Source organism: Schistocerca gregaria, chromosome 8 (genome assembly GCF_023897955.1).
Source record: "Schistocerca gregaria isolate iqSchGreg1 chromosome 8, iqSchGreg1.2, whole genome shotgun sequence".
Taxonomy (NCBI): domain Eukaryota; kingdom Metazoa; phylum Arthropoda; class Insecta; order Orthoptera; family Acrididae; genus Schistocerca; species Schistocerca gregaria.
The window spans coordinates 243,903,487-243,927,186 of NC_064927.1; the positions used below are offsets into that span (position 1 = coordinate 243,903,487).

Sequence of the window (23,700 nt, forward strand, 5' to 3'; positions counted from 1 at the left end):
GCAGCCACAATTAAGGCCAGTAGGTCTTCTTCGGATGCCACGGGTGTCTCATAAAACGCGAATTTTGTGTGCCCCCACAGGTAGTAGTCTAGCAAGTTCAAGTCAGGAATAGTGCAGGCCACGCAATCGGGCTACCCCGATCTATCCACTGTTGCCCAAACCGTTGGTTCAGATCTCGGTTTGCACGTAAAATATCAGGTGGTGCGCCATGGTGCTGGAACCATATACACTCCTGGAAATGGAAAAAAGAACACATTGACACCGGTGTGTCAGACCCACCATACTTGCTCCGGACACTGCGAGAGGGCTGTACAAGCAATGATCACACGCACGGCACAGCGGACACACCAGGAACCGCGGTGTTGGCCGTCGAATGGCGCTAGCTGCGTAGCATTTGTGCACCGCCGCCGTCAGTGTCAGCCAGTTTGCCGTGGCACACGGAGCTCCATCGCAGTCTTTAACACTGGTAGCATGCCGCGACAGCGTGGTCGTGAACCGTATGTGCAGTTGACGGACTTTGAGCGAGGGCGTATAGTGGGCATGCGGGAGGCCGGGTGGACGTACCGCCGAAATGCTCAACACGCGGGGCGTGAGATCTCCACAGTACATCGATGTTGTCGCCAGTGGTCGGTGGAAAGTGCACGTGCCCGTCGACCTGGGACCGGACCGCAGCGACGCACGGATGCACGCCAAGACCGTAGGATCCTACGCAGTGCCGTAGGGGACCGCACCGACACTTCCCAGCAAATTAGGGACACTGTTGCTCCTGGGGCGGCGAGGACCATGAAGCTGGGCTACGGTCCCGCACACCGTTAGGCCGTCTTCCGCTCACGTCCCAACATCGTGCTGCCCGCCTCCAGTGGTGTCGCGACAGGCGTGAATGGAGGGACGAATGGAGACGTGTCGTCTTCAGCGATGAGAGTCGCTTCTGCCTTGGTGCCAATGATGGTCGTATGCGTGTTTGGCGCCGTGCATGTGAGCGCCACAATCAGGACTGCATACGACCGAGGCACACAGGGCCAACACCCGGCATCATGGTGTGGGGAGCGATCTCCTACACTGGCCGTACACCTCTGGTGATCGTCGAGGGGACACTGAATAGTGCACGGTACATCCAAACCGTCATCGAACCCATCGTTCTACCATTCCTAGACCGGCAAGGGAACTTGCTGTTCCAACAGGACAATGCACGTCCACATGTATCCCGTGCCACCCAACGTGCTCTAGAAGGTGTAAGTCAACTACCCTGGTCAGCAAGATCTCCGGATCTGTCCCCCATTGAGCATGTTTGGCACTGGATGAAGCGTCGTCTCACGCGGTCTGCACGTCCAGCACGAACGCTGGTCCAACTGAGGTGCCAGGTGGAAATGGCATGGCAAGCCGTTCCACAGGACTACATCCAGCATCTCTACGATCGTCTCCATGGGAGAATAACAGCCTGCATTGCTGCGAAAGGTGGATATACACTGTACTAGTGCCGACGTTGTGCATGCTCTGTTGCCTGTGTCTATGTGCCTGTGGTTCTGTCAGTGTGATCATGTGATGTATCTGACCCCAGGAATGTGTCAATAAAGTTTCCCCTTCCTGGGACAATGAATTCACGGTGTTCTTATTTCAATTTCCAGGAGTGTATTTTGACGCACGTGCAGTCGTACATCTTCAAAGAGACCATGCAGTTCGCCATCAAGAAATCGCAAGCAAGCGACACCTGTGAGATGTGGTGTAAGAAGGTGAAGCCCAATCACACGTCCATCCAGGAATCCTGCCCAAACGTGCAGACCGTATCGTTCCTGTAACCCACGGGAGCGCGCAGCATGTAGGTTTTCGTCAGCCCACACACAACTGTTGTGGAAATTCAGAACACTCCCCTGGTGAACTTGGCTTCATTCGTGAATAGGATCTGCGGTGACAAATCGAGCTCGTCCACACAATGGTGCAAGAAACACCTGTAGAAGGTCGTGACGCACAATCCTGCCGTTGCATTGCCTGTACTTCTGGTTGTGGTACGGGTATGTAGCTGCCGCTCATACAGAATATGCCAGACAGTTTGGTGATCCACATACAATCTACCTGCTATGTGACTGGTACTCATCGTCGCGTGTTCTTCCGTTGCATTGAGTACAGCCTCTTCAAAATTGGGTGTGCGTCGCATCCATGGAATACCACAGTCGACCCGTAATGTGGTGAATGTCTCCGAGGCCCGCTGGTACACCGTAGAAAAGAGGAAGTGCGAAGGTGTGTGGTAGTGTGGAAAACGCTCCGCATACAACTGACTAGTGGTGTAAGTGAACATGTTTAACTAATCATTTGGTGAACTATGCCGTTCCCCAGCTACAGGGTATGGAAGACACTATCATCTTTCAGCAAGATAGCACTCCACCTCATTGGGCTTCAGAAGTCCACGATTTTCTTAATGTAACCTCCACAACAGGTGGATTGGCAGAGACAGCCCCGTTCCATGCCCCCCTCCCCCACAGTACAATAACATCGTGGCGGCGTATTCCGCAAGCGTCTAGTTCACCACGGTCAGCAGCAAAATGGTAAAAATGAAATGTACATACAGCTAGCATTTCGTACGGTAGTGAATGATTACTACTGTGCAGCAGTACAATATGTATAAAGGCCACAAGCACAGCAGCACGTAGATACCCCTACGGGCAGATCACAAACTCATCTGAATTACATCATGTAAACTAACCTGTAAAGAGCATGAGACAACAGGTAGTCGATAAATGATGTACGTGATAACCTAGGGGGACCAACGAGATACACGGGCCCTGCAGCGAACTTGTAGTGACACACAATAGTCGGCTTGTCCGCCACACTTCGCGAACACTCAGCTCCTTGCAGGGCCCACGGAAAACCAATATTTGATTGAATAGAAACCCACTAAAAGTCTGCCATCGACAGCGTGCATGCATTTAAACACGCAGGCAAGAAGTATTAAACTCGTCTTAAAAAGTTACTCGCTCCTCGTCTGTAAGACTTGCAGTGTGATGTGCTGTCTTTTTCCAAGCCTCATATCCTAGTCAGTGGTACCGAAAACGTACGAGATTGGAACATATGATCTGGTATGTTGCATGTAGCGGGTAGACAATGCGTTTTCGGACATGAGTTCCTATGCTAAGGTTTACCGTCTTTGTATCCACTACAAGTCCCCTGGATGTGTAAAGCAAGTTAGTTACACCCTATATCCTATATAACTATTATAAGGGAAGGGAACACTTCACATCATCGAAACTGCTAGTGTCCCATCAGAATGCTTTTCGTTGCGTGTAGTGCTCAAAGACACAGGTTTCAGGTATTTAGTTTTTAATGAACGTAAAATATTAATAGAAATGACATGTTGCATAGGAGAGCAGATTTCTGTGTGAGATATTTTTTGTGACATTCTCAAGTATTGTGCGGGTAAATGAAACTCGGAGGAGGAGGTTAGTATTTAACGTCCCGTCAACAACAAGGACATTAGAGATGGGATGAAGCTCGTGATAATGCCAATCATTCATTACATAAATGTTGAAGTGATGGTGCCGCCGGGGCTACAATGGCAGTGTCTTGGGAAAAGGAGGATGGGATATTATTACACGCAAGTGCATTGCAAGGTCTGTGTTACATCGCCTGTTAATGCTTCGTTCGAAAAAGACAGGTGATTGTCGTGAAGAGATGAACAGCGAGGTTTTTCAGAAGAAATTCGAAACCGCGCTTTTGACTTCTGTCACAAGGCCATCAGCCATTGTTGCGAATAGTATCCCGTATCATTCAGTTGTTCGCGAGAAAAAATTATTTTGGCAACAAGAGAGGACAAAATTATTCTGTGGTTGAAAAGACGAGATATAGATCTCAGACTAAATCTGAAGAAGACTGAAATGCTCGAAATTGAGGGACAAAGAAAGCACTCCTGCATATTTTCGCGGTTTTTGTGTTTGCCGCTTTAGTACACGAGTAGTAGCAACCGGACACGGGGTGTCACAGGAGAGATTCTGTCGATACCGATGAGAAAACTGAATTTTTACGTAATTGGCGTCCCTAAAGTTGGCAGATTATGCTTGTAAAACTATTTTTTAATTGTGAAAGTATTTTAGAAGGTATGCTGAACTGTGCGCCGACGGAAATATAGGTTGTTGTCGGTGCTCCATGAATTAGTCAAGAAGAGATTGGGCAATTATACGAATTTCTGTCCAATGAAAATTTGCTTAAAAGATCTACCGACGCCAGTACACAAGATCACAACGAGAACCTCAACGCGTGCATTTGGAAACTAGCACAAAACAACTTCGCTTTCGGGCAAAAACTTTTGAAATATCAGTTAACAGCTGCAGGTATATTCAAAGAAGGTTGTTCATCTGTCCGGAAGACCATGAAATGGTTAGAAATCGTCATAGAGGTGATGAGTAAAAACTTGGCAGGAAACTCGTGGAAGCCGCGGAGTAAGTGATATCAGTTTGTTAAATGAGAAAATACAGCACCAAATTCAGAAGCCGATCATGTTTGTGGAAGAGAAAGGATCCCCGGATCGCAGAGTAACCGTAAATTTTGAAATAACGTTTTCTTTGTTATTCTAAACTTTAAACTCATCTTTCTCGAAACAACCTTTATCAGTACACGATGCTCTCTAGAGCCTCGACAGATTAGCCGATTCATCTGATTTTTTTAAAATGAAAGATAATTAAATTTAGAGGGCGTTGGCGGGGCCTTTTTTTTATTCGACTTTTAAATGTTTTTTTTACAGATTTGAACTTAGGAAAACATCCCAAGAAATTGACATGTTTTTCAAATAGTGGCAATTTGTTTTTTGAGGTATTTTTCAAAACCCCACCGTAATGGACCCCAAAATTCTTCCTAATTTAAGAATTGTATATTTTTATGCGTTTCAGGAATAGGTAAAAGGCTGTTCAACGCTTTGTGCGAACCAGGACGCGCCGTGAAGCGAATACTTTGACAAGTGGTGCAGCCACCATTTTTAATTTTTTGTGAGATGAAAACGTTTTTTCACTCGAGTGTATGTACAATACTGTGATACAACAGCAATTTTAACAAGAACAATTCCTATATGAAAAAATTCTAAACTTAACCTATTTTTCGTTGTTCTCGACTAGAACCTCCCCATAAGGAAAGAGTCCACCCTAAAAGTTCAGCTCTTAGTTCATTCATTTTTCAAATATATCTTAATGGGTATTTCGCATCTTTGCAGTGTTTATTCTTAGGTTCCAAAACGATTTCATTGTATTCGAGTTAAAAGTATGCCTAAGAAACATTTGAAATGTGGACTGCGCCAAGGGCTTTGGTACACTGACAGCTACCAACGTGGACAAGATAGTGCCTGTCTATGAGAGACTTGCACATGATGCGCTACTGGCAAGATGCACTGATGGCAAGACACAAAATGGAAATGAAAGTTTGCACAGTATCACTTGGTCCAAGGGTTCCCCCCCCCCCCCCCCCAAAAAAAAAGAATAGGTATATACTTTTGGGTCTTGTAGAAGCTGTTTTTCGCTTCAGTATGGGATGTTTGAAGATTGGAGAAGGCACGTGTCCCAGCACTCCTTTCTCACCGTCCCAGAACAACTGTTTACGGATGAAGTTCAAATGGTTCAAATGGCTCTGAGCACTATGGGACTCAACTGCTGTGATCATTAGTCCCCTAGAACTTAGAACTACTTAAACCTAACTAACCTAAGGACATCACACACATCCATGCCCGAGGCAGGATTCGTACCTGCGACCGTAGCATACGGATGAAGTAGTCTACAAGAGAAGAGAAGAAAAAATTAAAGAAAAAAGCTACCCTGCTATTGAAATCAACATAAAAAAGCCTTACAGGAGGAGGTATGAAAAACGTGTGGTGTTGGTGAATTTTAACGGTGTGTGTCTTGTACTAGCGTTCATATTTTAACAAAATTTTGAAACTTATTTTTCCCTTAAGTTTGTCTTTCGAAGTTTAATGGCAACTTTTTTAATCCTAAATATTAATCAATTTCGGTGGACTTTTCACAGGAAGTGGTCTTGAGGTATTTGCATACTACTGTGCTTTAATATTACAGGAAATGTAGTTTGTCTTTTTTATTCTGAAATTTATTTACCGATAGTTAAAAAACTTTAAATTTGAAATATGTAATAATACTGTAAGTAAATTATAACATTTGTCTCTAAATGATTGCATAGAACTGTTGAACAACGTCTTATGAGTGTATTAAATGTCGTACATCCATTATATATATTCCCGTGCACGACAGTCATTTTACTTGAAAGTCGCTTGCCTGGTGTCGGCGGATAAATACGATATTGCAGTGGCTGTATTAATTCGAATTATGATGCAAAGTCCGAAGAAACGTGCACTGCGGTTACTACAGCCGTTATGAAATACATTAATTGTATTCGCAGTTGCGATATCAATAACCATCAGCTGTAAAATGGAATGACGATAATGAACATTTGTGCGGGGCCAGGATTCGAACCCAGATTTTCCGCTTAGTGCGAGCGTCGCTTTGCTATTTGGCTTCCCCGACACGTCTCGCCGACGGATTCAAACTTCCACATGTCGTCAATCAACGGTCTACATCCTGTACCCGTATATCCATTATATATATTCCCCTACAGAGGAGACATTCTACTAGAAAGTCGCTTGCCCTGTGTCGGCGGATAAATACAATATTGCAGTGCCTGTGTTATTCTCAATTACGATGCAAAGTTCCTTCGGACATTTACGCGTATCTCTCAAAATTCTGGAATGTGAAAATTGAGGCCTGGAAACCAAAAGTTGATTTTCATAGGTACCATTAAAATCGCATTAAAAATTCAAAACTCAAATCCAGGTTGGATACTGCTACATCTTTACGTCATGGACACGATTTTAAAATTCGTTTGAAATCGGAAAAGTAGAAGAAAACTTAAATTTTCGAGTGGAGTCTCTCCGTAAGCTACATCTGGCAACGCTGCTACCTGACTGCGTGAATTGCCAATACAAGTCAGCTAAACTTGCTGCGTGCCGAAGTTAGGAGGGGAAGCAGCAGGAGGAGCCTCACCTGTCGACCAGGGTGAGCTGGCCGTCCTTGTAGGAGTAGACGCGTACGGAGGCGAGCTCGCACTCGAAGACGCCGGGCGCCACGTCGACGTAGGCGAGCTGCACCAGCAGGCGGGCGCCGGGCTGCGCGAACAGCGTGGCGGCGAAGCGCGTCTGCGAGCCGCCGGGGAAGCGCAGCTCGGTGACCGTGTGCTCGGGGCCCTGCAGCGGCACCGCGCTCGTGCAGTTGCCCTTCTCTGCGGGGGCCCCGGTGGCTGCAGGGGACGAGTCCTCTGCGGCTGCCGTGGAGGCAGATGAGGTGGCGGGGGAGGGGCGGCGAGTCTGGCCGCTACACAACACGGCCCCGCAGCACAGTAGCACCAGGCCGGACGCGAGCAGGTGCTGCATGCTGCCGGCAGGGGAACGCGCTTCTCTCAGTGCCAAACCTACACGAAGGGTGAACCTGCGAGCAAAAGTTTCCAAGTCGCATGCTGCGTACAACAAATGTCTAAAACAACGTCCGCAACAAAAGCCACATTTACGTGGTAGTCAATAGGTACGGAACCAATCTCCTAACACAAACACAAGTGGTTTTTCTTCATCTCTGGTGCCACAACCACAAATGTACTATGTGATCAAAAGCATCCTGACGTCTGTCTGAAAATGACTTACAAGCTCGTCGCGCCCTCCATCGGCAATGCTGGAGTTCAGTATGGTGTTGGCCCATGACAGCTTCCACTCTCGCAGGCATACGTTCAATCAGGTGCTGGAAGGTTTCTTGGGGAATGGCAGCCCATTCTTCACGGAGTGCTGCACTGAGGAGATGTATGGATGTCAGTCGGTAAGGCCTGGCACGAAGTCGGCCTTAGAAAACATTCCATAGATGTTCTATAGGATTCATGTCAGGACTTTGTGCAGGCCAGTTCATTACAGGGATATTATTGTCGTGTAACCATTCCACCACTGGCCGTGCATTATCAGCAGGTACTCAATCTTGTTGAAAGATGCAATCGCCATTCCCGAGTTGCTCTTCAGCAGTGGGAAGCAAGTTGGTGCTTAATACATCAATGTAGGCCCGTGCTGTGATAGTGCCACGTAAAACAACAAGGGGTGCTAGCCCCCTCCATGTAAAACCACCGCCTCCGAATTTTACTGTTGGCGCTACACACCCTGGAGATGACGTTCACCAGGCATTCGCCATACCCACATCCTGCCATCGGATCTCCACATTGTGTGCCCGATTCGTCACTCCATACAACGTTTTTTCACTGTTCAATCATCCCTTGTTTACGCTCCTTACACCAACCAAGGCGTCGTTTGGCACTTGCCGGCGTGATGTGTGGCTTATGAGCAGCCGCTCGATCATCAAATTCAAGTTTTCTCACTTCTCGCCTAACTGTCATAGTACTTGCAGCGAATCATGATACAGTTTGGAATTCCTGTGTGATGGTCTGGATATATGTCTGCCTATTACGCATTACGACACTCTTTAATTGCCTATGGTCTCTGTCAATCAATAGATGTGGTCGGCCTGTCCGCGTCCCTTCACGATTCCACTTCACTGTCACATCAGAGACAGTGGACCTAGGGATGTTTAGGAGTGTGGAAAGCTCGCGTACAGATGTATGACACAAGTGTCACCCAATCACCTGGCGACGTTCGAAGTTTCCAACCTTCGAATGCTATGGTAAGGCACAGCGGTGTTACTCGTGGCGTCATGGTATGGGGTCACCTCAGGTCACCGCTGACAGTGACTGATTGGACTCTGACGACATAAACGGAATGTTATCGACATCCTGCAGCCTCATGTCTTACCGCTCATGCGACAGAATTCTGATGCCATTTTTGTACATCGTACTGCTCGTCCACGCATAGCACGCGTCTCTATGGACTTTAGTAAATGCGCTTTAACCATAAGCTTTTTTATTTAACCTACGTTCATCCACTATTTTCGGTCATAGACCGGCATCATTGGATGTTTATCAACATCGAAACAGAAACATTTTGAAAAAATACAATGTACACGAAAATTACATAACTCGACAAAAATATGGTTGCAGAATTAGGTATGTAGACTTACAATGTAAAACAGATCAGTTAAAAGCATCTTCCAGTTTCCTTTTAAACTGATACAACATCAAGGTTGTCAAAGAGAAACCACACAAACAACTGTAGCAAACCGCCCTTTAAATACTGACGAACGTATCTCTCAATGCTTCAAGTCAAGTAGATAACGTGCCATAGAAGAACGAAAAGAACATAACATTGGAAAAATTCCACATTTGCGGTGTAAAGTCAAAGATAGGATATTCGTAATACATAAATGGAAATAAGCGTTTGCGTCATTGGCCGGGAGTCCCCTTACGGGGCAGATTCGGCCCCCTTGGCGCAGGTCTTGTTACATTCGACGCCACATTGGGCGACCTGCGCGCCGGATGGGGATAAAATGATGATGGAGACGACACAACACCCAGGAGAAAATCCCCGACCCAGCCGGGAATCGAACCTGGGCCCTTAGGACAGCAATCCGTCACGCTGACCACTCAGCTCGTTTCAGCTGTTCGTGGCAGACGCCCATTCAAGTTCAGAAGTTCATTATTGATCCATTCACTCGGGCTTGTTAAATTTCTTTATTACAGAGGACAGCTAACCCTCTGACCGAACACGCTGAGCTACAGTGCTGGTTATTATAGGGGTGGACATTTGTAATACATCCCTAACATAGGAAGGAACTTTCACATCATTAGCAAAGCGAAGGACAGAACATGTCTGCCAGACATATTTGATAGACGGGAAGCATGGAGAACGGTGACCGTGTAAGTTACAGTGCACGCGATAACAAAATAAAAGTGAAGTAAACGTAACAATGAAATAAGATAGGTTAAAAATAATAAATTCAGTAACCATATTCATGGTGTAACAATTCTTAAGCAATAAAAACATTAGCCCCATAAAGAAAGCAAAACATCATATGTCAGGTGGTACCTAACCCAAGACAACAAACTTTATGCAACAGTACATAAGTGGGTCAGACGGAGTACAGATACAGAGACTTATAGCTTTTATATAACAAACTAACAGTTTACAAAACTGAAATACCTAGAAATATTAGAATAGACGATCATATTATAAAGGCAAACAAACTGTTCAGCTCCGAGGTACAGTAATCACAAATAATCTTCAATATGTAATGTTTAGTGTTGATCTAAAAATAACCTATAACTCAAACTGAACGCCGGCCGTTGTGGCCGAGCGGTTCTAGGCGCTTCAGTCTGGAACCACGCTGCTGCTACGGCCGCAGGTTCGGGTCTTGCCTCTGGCATGGATGTGTGTGATGTCCTTAGGTTAGTTAGGTTTAATTAGTTCCGTCTAGGGGACTGATGATCTCAGATGTTAAGTCCCATAGTGTTTAGAGCCATTTGAATTCAAACTGAACACTTTACGCTATAGACCCATACCTAAACCGCCGGACAGTAAAACACAGACTACAACGTGAAAACATGTGTACAATTAACATCAACATACAAGAAGTAGTTGCCATATTAACGCAGGCTAGTAAATCAAAGAAACATTTTTCTTGATGTGGTAAGACTTCTCTGTAAGACACAACCAAGACATCTGCTTACACGTCATCCTTATTGAGTTTGAAGTACATGAAATAATATTGCTTGTGGCATGCTGTCCATATCATGTGACTGGAATGTCATGGACAATAAATCAAAGTTACGTCTAAACCGTGCAAATACGATAAAATTTAACTATTTCAAAATACAGGTAACGTGTGAATGGATATGGTCAACATGCCACAAGCACTTTTATTTCATAAGCTTCACACTTAATAAGGCTTATGTGTAACCTGATGTCCAGGCGGTATTTGCCGTCGTAGTCTTACCGCATCAGGAAACAGGTTTCTTTGATTTACTAGCCTGTGTTAATATGGCAACTGCATCACATATGTTGTTGTTAACTGCTCAGATATTTCCACTTTCTGTTCTGTATTTTAGAGTCAGACAGTTGACTTATGACTGTATAGCGTAACATGTACAGTTTGAGTTGTAGTTGATTTTTATATCAACACTAATAATTGCATATTGAAGATTATTTGTGATTACAGTACCTTGGAGCTGTACAGTTTGTTTGCCTTTATAATATGATCGCCTGTTCTAATATTTCTAGGTATTTCAGTTTTGTAACCTGTTAGTTTGTTATATAAAAGATATTTATTTCTGTATCTCTACCCTGTCTTACCCTCTTACGTATCATTGCCTAAAGATTGTTGTCGTAGTTTAGGTACCACCTGACATACGATGTTTCTCTTTAATTATGGGACTACTGTTTGTATTACTTAAATATTCTTGCACCATGAATATGGTATACGAAGCTGTTATTTTTAATGTATCTTTCTTCACTATTATATGAATTTCTCTTTTATTTTGTTATTGTGTACGTTGTAACTTACACAGTCACCGTTCTCCATGTTTTTCGCCTATCAAATGTGTCATAAATATATTTCGTCCTTTGCTTTGCTAATGATGTAAAATATCCTTGTTATTTTGGCTACGTATTAGAAATGTATCACCTCTGATGTTACTTTGCAAATGTGGAACTTTTTCCAGTGTTATGTTTGTTTCGTACTTCTATGATACGTTGTCTACTTTACTTGAAGCGCTATGGGATATGTTCCTCAGCATTTAAAGAACGGGTTACTGTAGTTGTTTGGGTGATTTCACAGTGACAACCTTGACGCTGTATCATCTTGAAAGGAAAATGTGATATGTTTTTATATGATCTGTTTTACATTGTAAGTATACATACATAATTTTGCAACCCTATTTTGTTGAGTTAAACACCCAGCGGTGATGGTCTATGACCGAAACCGTTGGATGATATGCTGATTAAATAAAACAGTTAATGGTTAAAATGCATTTTCTATAGTATGTGACGGCTTTGGTCTCACCTGATGGAAAATTAAATCTCTATGAACTATCTGTGTGAATTTGATACACTCTCTTGGCTAGCAATATCCGAAGGTAGAACATATGTGAGACCAGCTTGGATATCAACTCTGTCCCTGCTGCAGTATCCAAGATATCAAGGAGCAGTTAAAACAGTTGTGGGCCAGCTTACCTCAACAGAGGATGCAATGGCTTTATGACACTTCTCCTAAGGAAATCCAGGCTAGAGTGGATGGAACGTTCGCATACTTATACTGCCAAGTTCTTTGTAAATTTAACTCGATATAGTAATCACTGAAGTAAAATCTCACAGTGTCTTAACCCATGAAGTTTCATTTCGTGCTTCACTTCTGGGTACTCCACATTCCTTGTCAGGCAGTGTTTATTGTGAACACCCAAATAGAGTGAACTAAGTTACGAAAAAATGACTAAGCTCTTGAAAATGGCACTTCGCCGAAATCAGCTAATAGTGTGAATTAAATGAAGGTAACCACAACACAGCCACGGTGGAAAATGCAAGTGTCTTTTAAAAACAGGTGGAGAAACGGAAGTTTAATGTCAAGTTGTATGAGATGGGGGAGGAGAGAAAACTGACATATGAGGCAGATAAAGAATTACACAAGACTCATTGTCGAGTTCTGGTGTTTCTTCCTTACGGATGACACGAACGCTTATGGCGTTAAAACACATCGAACGTGTTGAGATTGTCTTGACACCAGGATAAAGGAGCACCTGCGTTGTAGCAGAGAATTTCAGCCGACGGCACCAAGACAGTCGATACGTTACCCTCAGTGTGGCGGCGAAACAACTCGTGAAATTCCGTGAAACTGCCTCTATTGCAAACAAACCGAAAACCAGACAATCGAAAGTGGCTACTCGCCACATCTCTCGGGAAACTAGAATCAGTTGTACATCAGTAATAAAAATTTTGGCCACATATAAATGGAACCCTTACAAAACGCAAATGTTGCAACATCTCACCGGAGACGAGTGCAGATCACTCTATCCAGTTTGCATAATGAATGACATGCAAGCTGGACGAAAACTGTCGTTACCTCTATTAAAAGCTATTGATGGATTAAGCAAATTAGTGTGTAAAAGGAGAGATAAATAAATAGAATCACAGGTAGCTGTCAGATGCAACCCTCACTGGATGGGTACATTGAAGTTAATTTGCGCATCGAGTCCGATTGTTTGTTGTGGAATATGGGCTTCTCTTATTGCGTGGTAAACAGACAGCAGCCCATTATCTGCAGTTGCTGGACGAGATGGCCGGCCGCTCTGGCCGAGCGGTTCTAGGCGCTTCAGTCCGGAACCGCGCTGCTGCTACGGTGGCAGGTTCGAATGCTGCCTGGGGCATGGATGTGTGTGATCTCCTTAGGTTAGTTAAGTTTAAGTAGTTCTAAGTCTAGGGGACTGATGACCTCAGATGTTAAGTTTCATAGTGCTTAGAGCCATTTGAACCATTTCTGGACGAGATGTGCTGCTTTCGCTGCTGTTTTAAAGCGGGATATCTTCAACTTTGTTTCACCACGATGGTGCCTCGCCTCATTACGGGCTAAATATCTGGGCATAGTTGGTAATGTTCTTAGGTTAGTTAGGTTTAAGTAGTTCTAAGTTCTAGGGGACTGGTGACCATAGATGTTAAGTCCTATAGTGCTCAGAGCCATTTGAACCATTTTTTTCTGAGCACACTTGAATATTGAGTTTCCCTGGAGATGGATATGTCCTAGAGGTTCCATGGATTGGCCACGACGTTTCCCTGATTTACATCCATTAAATTGTCCGCCACTGGTAGCTGAGTGGTCTGCGCGACAGAATGTCACTCCTAAGGGCCTGGGTTCGATTCCCGGCTGGGTCGGAGATTTCCTCCGCTCAGGGACTGGGTGTTGTGTTGTCCTAATCATCATCATTTCACCCCCATCGACGCGAAAGTCACCGAAGTGTCGTCAAATCGAAAGACTTGCACCCGGCGAACGGTCTACCCGACGGGAGATCCTGTCCACACGACACTCACTTACTTGTCCATTAAATTTATATCTGTGGACCCAAATGAAGGTAACTATGTATGTGGTGAAGATCAGAAACTTTCCGCACCTCAGGTGGCACATTGTTGGTGCTCGTGATCGCTTCCCGGTACATAGGATGGTTAAATTCCACGAGGAGTGGATGAAGCGGATAACAACCGGCTTACAACGTGCTGGACAACACGTCGAGCACATCCTGTGGCCTTCGTGTGTTATCACCAGCATTGTTCTGTACAAAATGCGACGTAACTCTTGAATGAATAACGACAAGTTGAAAGGAACGACACCATTGTTTTTTCTTATGCAATTCTCTATCTTTTCTCCACGCCACGAGAGTCCTTTTTCATTTGAAAATTACGAGCTGCATTCAAGACGCAAATGCTGCAACATCTCACTGGAGACACTTCCAGATCACTATATCCAGTTTGTATAATGAATGACATGCAACACGGTAGCTTCCAAAATCTACAGATACATGATTACTCTGCAATTCACCAACCACATTCAAGTTGTTTCTCTACAGTTCCACTCTCGAACACAACGCAGGAAAAATGAACACTTAAATCTTTATTTGCGAGCTCTGATTTCTCTTATTTTATTACGATAATCTTTCCTCTCTATTTAGGTCAAAACCAATAAAATATTTTCACACTCTGAGGAGCAAGCTGGTGTCTGAAATTTCATGAGAGGGTCCTGTTGTAATCAAAAACGCCTTTTTGTTTACTGATTATCACCCCAATTCGCGTATATCTGTGGCACTATCTCCCCTGTTTCATTACACTATAAAAAGAGCTGCTCTTCTTTGAACCTTTTAGATGACCTCCGTAAATCCTGACTGATGCGGATCCCATACTACACAATAATATTCCAGAAGAGGGCAGACAAGAGCTGTGTGAGAAGTCTCTTTAGTAGACCTGCTGCATTTTCTAAATGGTCTGCCGATATACAGCAGTGTTTGGTTTTCTTTCTACATAACATTATTCATGTGATTTATGACTTTCATTCTGGAGCGACATATTTTCAATTATTAATTTAGTTTTTGTTTAATTTCTTACGCGTTTGAGTCCTTACTAGGCACAGTCTAGTGTTCTAAAAACTGTTTAGTGTACTATTTTACCATCTCTGGAATGGACAAGAACTGTGGTTGCTGTGTTCAGATGCAAACTGAGTTGGTGACCCTTTATGCACAGCTCCGGCGGTGTTCGTTTCAGTCACACAGCTTGGGGCTGTTGACAATGGACGTCACCGTGAGGGGCCGGGCGTGGGGACCCAGCGGACGTCCAGCATGTCCTACGTGTTCACCGATTGGTCCACCACTGTGGCCGCCCTGGGTACTGCACGATCTGACGTCAACTGCTCACCTGTGGCCGAGTGGTGGTTCGCTCCAAGGTGTAGTCGGCAGGGAAAGACTTTCTAGGGAGCCGGTCGCAGGGCCTCCCCGAATCGTCCGACGAACAGGTTGCGGGCACTGTCTGTGGCTGACGAAGTCCCTGAGCCCGACGCAGTCACTCGCCCTCTTCCACTGGAAGCCTCTCGGCTAACATGGTATAGACAGTCACAGAGGGTGGAGTTATTAAAAGTTGTGAGCTCCAACATAAGGCGCAATACGGCCCCTTCGGGATATGGCTGTCTAGCAGGGGGTGGGATCCTGTGTGCATACCGGAAGTAGTCATTCCAGATGTGGAAAGGCTGCTTCTGGGTGCCACGAAGAGCACAGGGTGCAACCAGATGCAGGTGGTTCCTCATGTCGAAACTAACGATGCGTGTTGCCTTAGAACGGAAGAGATTTCCTCTGGTTTCAGGTGGCTAACTGAAGTTGTAAAGACTGCCAGTCTTGCTTGCGATATGAAGGCGGAGCTCACCAGCTGTGGCTTCATCGACAAAACCGACTGTGGTCCTTTGGTACAGAGCCGAGTGGAGGGCTGAAACAGAGGCTCAGATGGTTCTTCGAGCGTGTAGGCAGCAAACTTCTCGACTTGCGCAATATGGTAGTGGATTTCTGGGTTCAGATAATGGGTAAGGAGTCCTCTACACACAGGAAGCGGCTACACGGAAAGGGGCAGTGTGGAGGGGACTGGCCGCTCTTTTAGATCAGATGGTCTCGGGAAACTACAGAAAGTGCGTCAGTTTAAAAGGGTGCAGGGCAAACACAGGGAAGTAGACCCAGAAACAATCGGTATTGTAGTTTTAAATTGTCGTAGCTGTGTTGGAAAAGAAACAGAGCTGCAAGCATTAACAGAAAGCACCGAAGCTCAAATCGTTATAAATACGGAAAGTTGGCTAAAGCCAGAAATATGTTCGGCCAAAATTTTACAGACGATCTAACCTTGTTCAGAAAAGATAGATTAAATACAGTCGGTGGTGAAGCGTTTTTCGCTGTCAGGAGTAGTTAACTCTGTAGTGAAATTGAAGAAGTAGGGGTATAGGCTATACTTGACAACCGGAATAAATTAATAATTGGTTCCTTTTACCGATTGGCGACTCAGATGATCTAGTTGCTGAACAGTTCAAAGAAAACTTGAGTCTCATTTTAAATAGGTACCCCACTCATACAATTGCAATTGGTGCTGGTTATGTTGGCAAAAATACGTGTTTGAAGTCCGGGTAGGCGTAAAACGTCTACCGAAATTGTCCTGAATGCGTTCTCAGATAATTATCCTGAACAATTAGTTCAGGAGCCCACTCGAAGTGTAAATGGTTGCGAAAACGTACTTGACCTCTTTGTAACAAATAATCCTGAACAAATAGGGACCATCATGACGGATACCGTTGGCTGTTGTTGCCGATTAAATATCGTAATATCAGACTCCCCAAAAATAAATGCAAAATATATCTACTTAAAATGCACATAAAATTTCTCTTGACGCCTTCTTAAGAGACTCTCTCCACTCCTTCCACTCTGACTATGTAAGCGAAGACTAGATGTGGTTCAAATTTAAAAAAAATAGTGTTGACGGCAATTGAGAGATACATACCAAATAAACTTATACGAGATGGTGCTGATCTCCCATGGTACACAAAACAGGCCAGAACAGTGTTGCAGGAGAAACGAATAAAGCATAACAAATTTCAAAGAATGCAAAAAAAACAAGATTGGAGAAGTTTTATAGAAGCTCGTAATTTGGCACATACTTTTAATAGTTTCGACAATGAAGCTTTGACTCTAAATCCCGCAGAAAATCCAGAGTTTCTGGTCGTATGTTAAGTATATCAGCGGAAAGACACAATCAGTGCCTTCACTGTGCGACAGCAATGATGATATCGTGGACGATAGCAAAGTTACTAAACATAGTTTTCGGAAGTTCGTTCACCAAACAATACGAAGTAAATATTCCAGAATTCGAATCTATGCCGACATGAGTAAGTAGACATCCTCGGTGTAGCAGCTTAAATCACTTAATAAGGGCAAGACCTTTGGTCCAGATTGTATAGTACTCAGGTTCTTCTCGGAGTATGCTGATACAGTAGTTGCATAGTTTGCAGTTATATACAACCGCTCAAACGTCGAAGGATCCGTACCTAAAGACTGGAAAGTTGCACAAGTCAAACCAATACCAAGAATCGAAGTAGGAGTAACCTGCCGAATTACAGGCCCTTGCCGCTAACATTGATCTGCAGTAGGATTTTGGAACGAGTTCTACGAGTAACATTATCAGTTGCCTCATAGACAATGATTTATTAATAAATGGCCAACACGGGTTCAGAAAATATAGTTCTTATGAAACACAACTAGCTCCTTATTCTCACGAAGCAATGAGTACTATCGACAGGCATGTCAAATTGATTCCATAGTTTTAGATTTCCGGAAAGTTTTTGACACCGATCCTGAGAAACGACTTTTAATAAAATTGTGATCCTGTGGAGTATCGCCTCAGTTGTCGACTGGCTTCGTGATTTGCTGTCAGAAAGGTCATAGTACGCAGTAATCGGTGGAAAATCATCGAGTAAAACAGAATTAATTTCTGGCAGTCCCCAAGGAAGTTCTGCAGACGCTCCGCTGTTGCTGATCTACATAAGCGATCTAGGGGACAATCTGAGCAGCCCTCTTAGAGCTTTGCAGACGGTGCTGTCATTTTCTGTATTGTAAGTTCATCAGACTACCAAAACTAATTGCGAAATGATTTAGAGAAGATATCTGTAGGTGGGAAAAGTGGCGTGACGTCATCCACATGAGTACTAAAAGGTTCAAATGGTTCAAATGGCTCTAAGCACTATGGGACTTAACATCTGAGGTCATCAGTCCCCTAGTACTAAAAGGAATCCGCAAAATTACAGAATACAGGTAAACACACAAATCTAAAGGCTGGTAATTCAACTAATTACTTAGGGATTACAACTAGGAACTACTTAAATTTGAACGATCAGATAGATAATGTTACGGGGAAGGCAAACCAAAGACTGGAATGGTCGCCACACAGGTAACGTAGCCTCTGTCTTTATTTTAAATTTGTTTGTTTTAGAAACAGTCCACATCCATAGATCACCATGTGTATCTACGTCTACATGATTGCTCTGCAATTCACCTTATTGTAATTGTTCGGCAGAAGGTGCACGAGTATCACGTGGGAAAAATGAACACCAATGTCTCTCCGTGTGAACTTGGATTTCTCTTATTTTATCACGATTGTCATTCCTCTCTCGTTGGTCGGAATCAACAAAATATTTTGTTATTCGGAGGACAAAGTTGGCGATATTGACCCAATGAAAAACGCCTTTTTTATGGCTGCCAACCCAACTCGCCTGTTATACACGTGATACGCTTTCCCCTGTCTCGCGATAATGCAAAACGGGCTGCTCTTCTTTGAACTTTCTCGATGTCCGTCAAACCTGTCTAGTAAGGGCCTTCATCACACAGCAGTTCTCCCGAAGAGGACGGACAAGCGTAGCGTAGTCGGCCTATTCCGTATATTTGATGCACCCTTTTTCTTCCAATAAAAACGCAGTCTTTTGAGTCGCCTTCCCCCGCTAAATTTTGTTTCTGATGGCTCCAATTACGTTTTTTATTACTGTAATCGCTATGTGTTTTGTTGAATCGACAACCTTAAAATTTGTGTCATTTATCGCCTAACCGAAATTTAACGGCATTTTTTGTACTTTTTATTGCTACGGTCAGCTGTCATTTCTCGCACAACACAATATCTTATCCGTATCAGTTTGTAATGAATGAGTTTTCATTTTTGATGATTTTACCAGACGCTCATTGCGCGACAATTACCACTAACTCAGAGCTTCGTGAAAGAGTTCAAAATACAGTACCTTCTGTAGGCAGCACTCCACAGCTCTTAAACTGCACAGAAAAGATACCTTAAAATCGCTAGAATACATTATATTAATAATTTGCTATTGATGCTAATTCCTGCCGCCTGATTGTGATTTGAGATCGAAATTCCTTAAAAATAGCTTCATCGGGCACACACGACAAAAAATTAGTCATCCTGAGGTGACATCACCGTGTAACACCGCTCTACCTGGATGAACTACATCTACACTCTGGGAAGCACCACTAAGTAAATGGCAGAGCGTACGTCCCACTGTACCTGCCATTAGCAATTCACCCTCTTCCATTCAGGATGGAGGATTGCTTAAATGCCTCTATAAAAACTAAACTCCGCCCGAACAGGCCATGAAGGCACAACGGTACCGACCATCTGCCGTGTCAACCTCAGCCCACGGGCGTCACAGTATGCGGATATGGAGGGGCATGTGGTCAGCACACCGCTCTCCCGGCCGTATGTCAGTTTACGAGACCGGAGCCGCTACTTCTCAATCAAGCAGCTCCTCAGTTTGCCTCACAAGGGCTGAGTGTACCCAGCTTGCCAACAGCGCTCGGCATACCGGATGGTCACCCATCCAAGTGCTAGCCCAGTCCGACGGCGCTGAACTTCGGTGATCAGACGGGAGCCGGTGTTGCACTGCGGCAAGGCCGTTTAAATGCCTCTATGCTTGCTGTACTTAATCTAATCTTATCTTCATAACCCTATATGAGTGATTCATAGGGGCTTTTAGTATACTCCTAGAGTCATAATTTAAAGCCGATTCTTGAAACTTTTCCAGCAGACTTCCTCGGGATAGTTTACATCTATCTTCAGGAGTCTGGCAACGCAGTTCTTTCAACATCTGAGTGTTACTCTCCCGCGAGTCAAACAAATCCGTGCCAGTTCATACTGGCTTTCTCTTCAAAAAATGTGCAAATGTGTGTGAAATCCTATAAGACTTAACTCAGTCCCTAAGCTTACACACTACTTAACCTAAATTATCCTAAGGACAAACACACACACCCATGCCCGAAGGAGGACTCGAACCTCCGCCGGGACCAGCCGCACAGTCCATGACTGCAGCGCCTTAGACCGCTCGGCTAATCCGGCTTTCTCTTCATACGTTCAATATTCCCTGCTACTCCTGTTTGGTACTGGTCCGACACATGTAAGCAATGATCTAGGATGGGTCGCACAAGTTGTTTTTAAACAATTTCCTTTGCAGAGTGATTGCATTTCTCTTGCACTCTATAAATATAGCGAAGTCTGCTACTTTACCCACAACCGAGCCTATGTGATCCTTCTACTTCATGTCCCTACTAACTGTTACACCCAAATATTTCTCTGAATTTGCAGATTCCAACTGTGATTTACTAATATTATGTTCATAGGATACTATGTTTTTTGCGTCTTGTGAAGTGTACAATTTGACATTTCTTAACATTTAAAGCAAGCTGCACCACACTGTAATCTTATTAAAATTTGTACATCTTCGATCAGACTGTACTTCGTTGTAATTTACTGCATCGCCTGCGAAAAGTCTGGCGTTACTACTAATATTGTCCGCACGATCATTAATATAGAACATGAACAGCAACGGTCCCAACACACTCCCTTGGAGTACACCCGATGTTACTTCTACATCTGTCGATGACTCTCCAACTGAAATAACACGCTGCGTCCTCCCTACCAGAAAATTATCACTCCAGTCACCTATTTTGTCTCATTCTCCATATGATCGTACTTTTAATAATGAACGTCAGTGTGATACTCACTCACATGCTGTTTGGATATCGAGAAACACTACATCTACCAGAGTGCTTTGATCCATAGCTTTCAGGAACGTCGTGCGAGAAAAGTGCTAGTTGGGACTTTCATGATCTATGGTTTCGAAATCCATGCTGCTTGGCATGAAAGAGGTCGTTCTGTTCACGATACCTCATTATGTTTGAGCTCAGAATATGCTCTAAGATTCTACAACAAATGGATGTCAAGGATGTTGGACGGTAGTTTTGTGGATCACTTCTTCTGCCCTTCTTGTAGACATGTTTGACATGTGCTTTCTTCCAGCTAATGAGCACAATTTTTATTTCGATGGACCTACGATAGATTATAGTTAAGAGATCAGCCGCGAACTTGGTGTAGAACTTGACAGGGGTCCCATCGGGCCTTTGGTCTTTGTTCAGGTTTAAAAATGTAAGCTGTTTCTAAACGCCTCTGATACTAATATCTATTCCACGCATCTTTTCAGTGGTACGAGAATTAAACTGGGACGATACCTCTGGGTTTTCCTTTGTAAAGGAACACTTTTAAAACAGAATTAACGATTTCTGCTTTTTCTTTGCTACTCTCACATTCAGTTCCAGTCTCGTCCATGAGTGGACACTACAATTTGTACTATAACCGTCTGTCATATGACCAGAATTTCTTTGGGTTTTGCGAAAGATCGCCTGACAATATCTTACTACGGTAGTCATTGAAGGATAGACACGTTGTTCTCTTGACTACCAAAAGCGTTTCATTCAGCACCTCTCTATCTATAATACGATGCCCTCAGTTCGAGAGAAAGAGGCCACAAGAGGTATTTTATACATATGAAGCCATTCATTAACGGTTAGATATCGTAGAGCTACTAAACTACATGGATACTGGTTGCTACGTTTCGCCCGCTGTTCTCAGTGGTCCCACACTTAGCGGTCCAGTCATTGTGCGAAAGGGTGCCCTTGTGTTCGTAAAACCAGAAACGCATGCACGCAGCTCTGTGAACAAGGCTGATGTCATCTTGGAAGACGAGAACGTCCGCAGCAGACTCAACACCAAGATGTAGAAGACAGGGCTATACTTGGTCACCGGGATTTTTTAAATAAACATCTTGGTTCATGTTGATGGCAATCTGAATGATATGGGCCAATGTCATAGTACGAAAAGTACCCCTAAAACATAATCAGAGAACCACCACTGGCCTGAACTGCACATTCCTCACACTGCTGGTTAAGCGTCTCTTAGGGCCGTCGGTGCAATCAGTGCCTCGCATTGCCGGAAAGAGAGGCAAAACCGCGACTTGTCGGCCACACTATGCACCTCCAGCCAGCAACTGTCCGGGTTCTGTGTTTTGTGGCCCATTGAAGATGTGCAGAAATGGGCTTTTGCGAGGAACCCTATCCCAAGTTTCCAGTGCATGCAGTCTCTTTCACAGTGTTGCTTGGAAACTGGTTGAGACGCACCTGCATTCACCGGCAGCAGCAATTGCTCTCTGATTTGAAAGCGCTTGCCATAAGCAACAGTCATCTGTGGTCGCTACCGGTTGGGATCTGTTTACAACCACTGTTCTTACGCCGTGCTGCATGGCTGTGAGTGGTACACCATTCCTTGTAGACACACTAGACAGTCAACGTTGATATACCATCAAATCGGTTAACTTCGCTCAAGGTTTTGATCATGGGAACGTCAATCAAATCGGTTAACTTCGCTCAAGGTTTTGATCATGGACACGTGCAAACACGATTCTCCTTTTCTGCCATTCTGCCACGTCTCCACGTCGACCCATTGTGCTTTGCTAATTCCGTACAACAGAGTGGCACATACACACTACTACTCTGCCATTACTTACGTCAACGGTGGAGGATCGCATGACCGCCTGATACCAGTTTCACACAGTCTACAACGCTTAAAGGCTACAAGGGCTCCTTTGATGGATCAACTAAAATTTGGTCTGGAGAGATTATAAGTGATACAGAACGCGAGATACCTTACCTTGAAGACTAGCTCTGTGCGTTGTCCTGGGATGACTGATGATGCACCCTCCTAGCGCAGTGCAAAGAGAAAAGCGAAAGCAAGTCCCGCCCGCTCACCGATAAAAACAGAAACGCTGTGCACTGCCGCAACTTCCGCAGTTGCGTCACATGCGGGTTGTCATTTCTCTCCAGGGGGCGCACGATATGGCCATCATATACCTAGCACGCTATGTGCAGACTCGAGGAAGCGAGAAGACTAAATTCTCTCTCAAGTGCTTCACACATTAGCGAAAACCTACCGCTTTCACTATAGTTTCTATCTTCTACAGCTCCATGTAGTACCATAAAGGTTATTTCCTGGGGTCTTAACAAAGATCTGTCATCGTGTCCGTTCTTCTTTCACGATTTTTCACATTTTCCTTCCCTCGACAATTCTGCGGAGAACCTCCTCACTTCGTACCTTAACAGTCCACCTACCTCTCAACATTCTTCTGAAACATCACACCTCAAACGCTTCGATCCTCTTCTATGGTCAACTTGCTTATTATTTCATATGATGATTACACGTTGTTTCATGAATAGTATGTTTATGACATATACACGAACAGCAACTGTACAAACATGGTAAAATTCAGACAGAGAAATTTAAGTTTAAAAACTGGTACAAATATATCACAAACAGAGATTACTGCTTTTCAACAGTAACATATAGACGAACAGGAATTGCAC

At 44.1% G+C, this 23,700-nt stretch overlaps 1 protein-coding gene across 2 annotated transcripts in view; it reads right to left on the reverse strand.

The window, feature by feature from the left end:
- Positions 1 to 23,052, reverse strand: part of LOC126284046 (uncharacterized) — a 38,563-nt gene extending 15,511 nt beyond the window's left edge. The window contains exons 1-2 of one of the 2 annotated variants that reach the window (XM_049982625.1): positions 22,991 to 23,052; positions 7,023 to 7,409 (exon numbers count right to left, since the gene is read on the reverse strand). In XM_049982625.1, the coding sequence (XP_049838582.1) occupies positions 7,023 to 7,408 (386 nt within the window). In that variant the 5' untranslated portion in view covers position 7,409; positions 22,991 to 23,052. Of the gene's footprint in view, positions 1 to 7,022; positions 7,464 to 22,990 lie in introns of both variants that reach the window. The other variant, XM_049982623.1, reaches the window with a different exon arrangement.
- Between the last annotated feature and the right edge of the window lie 648 nt (positions 23,053 to 23,700).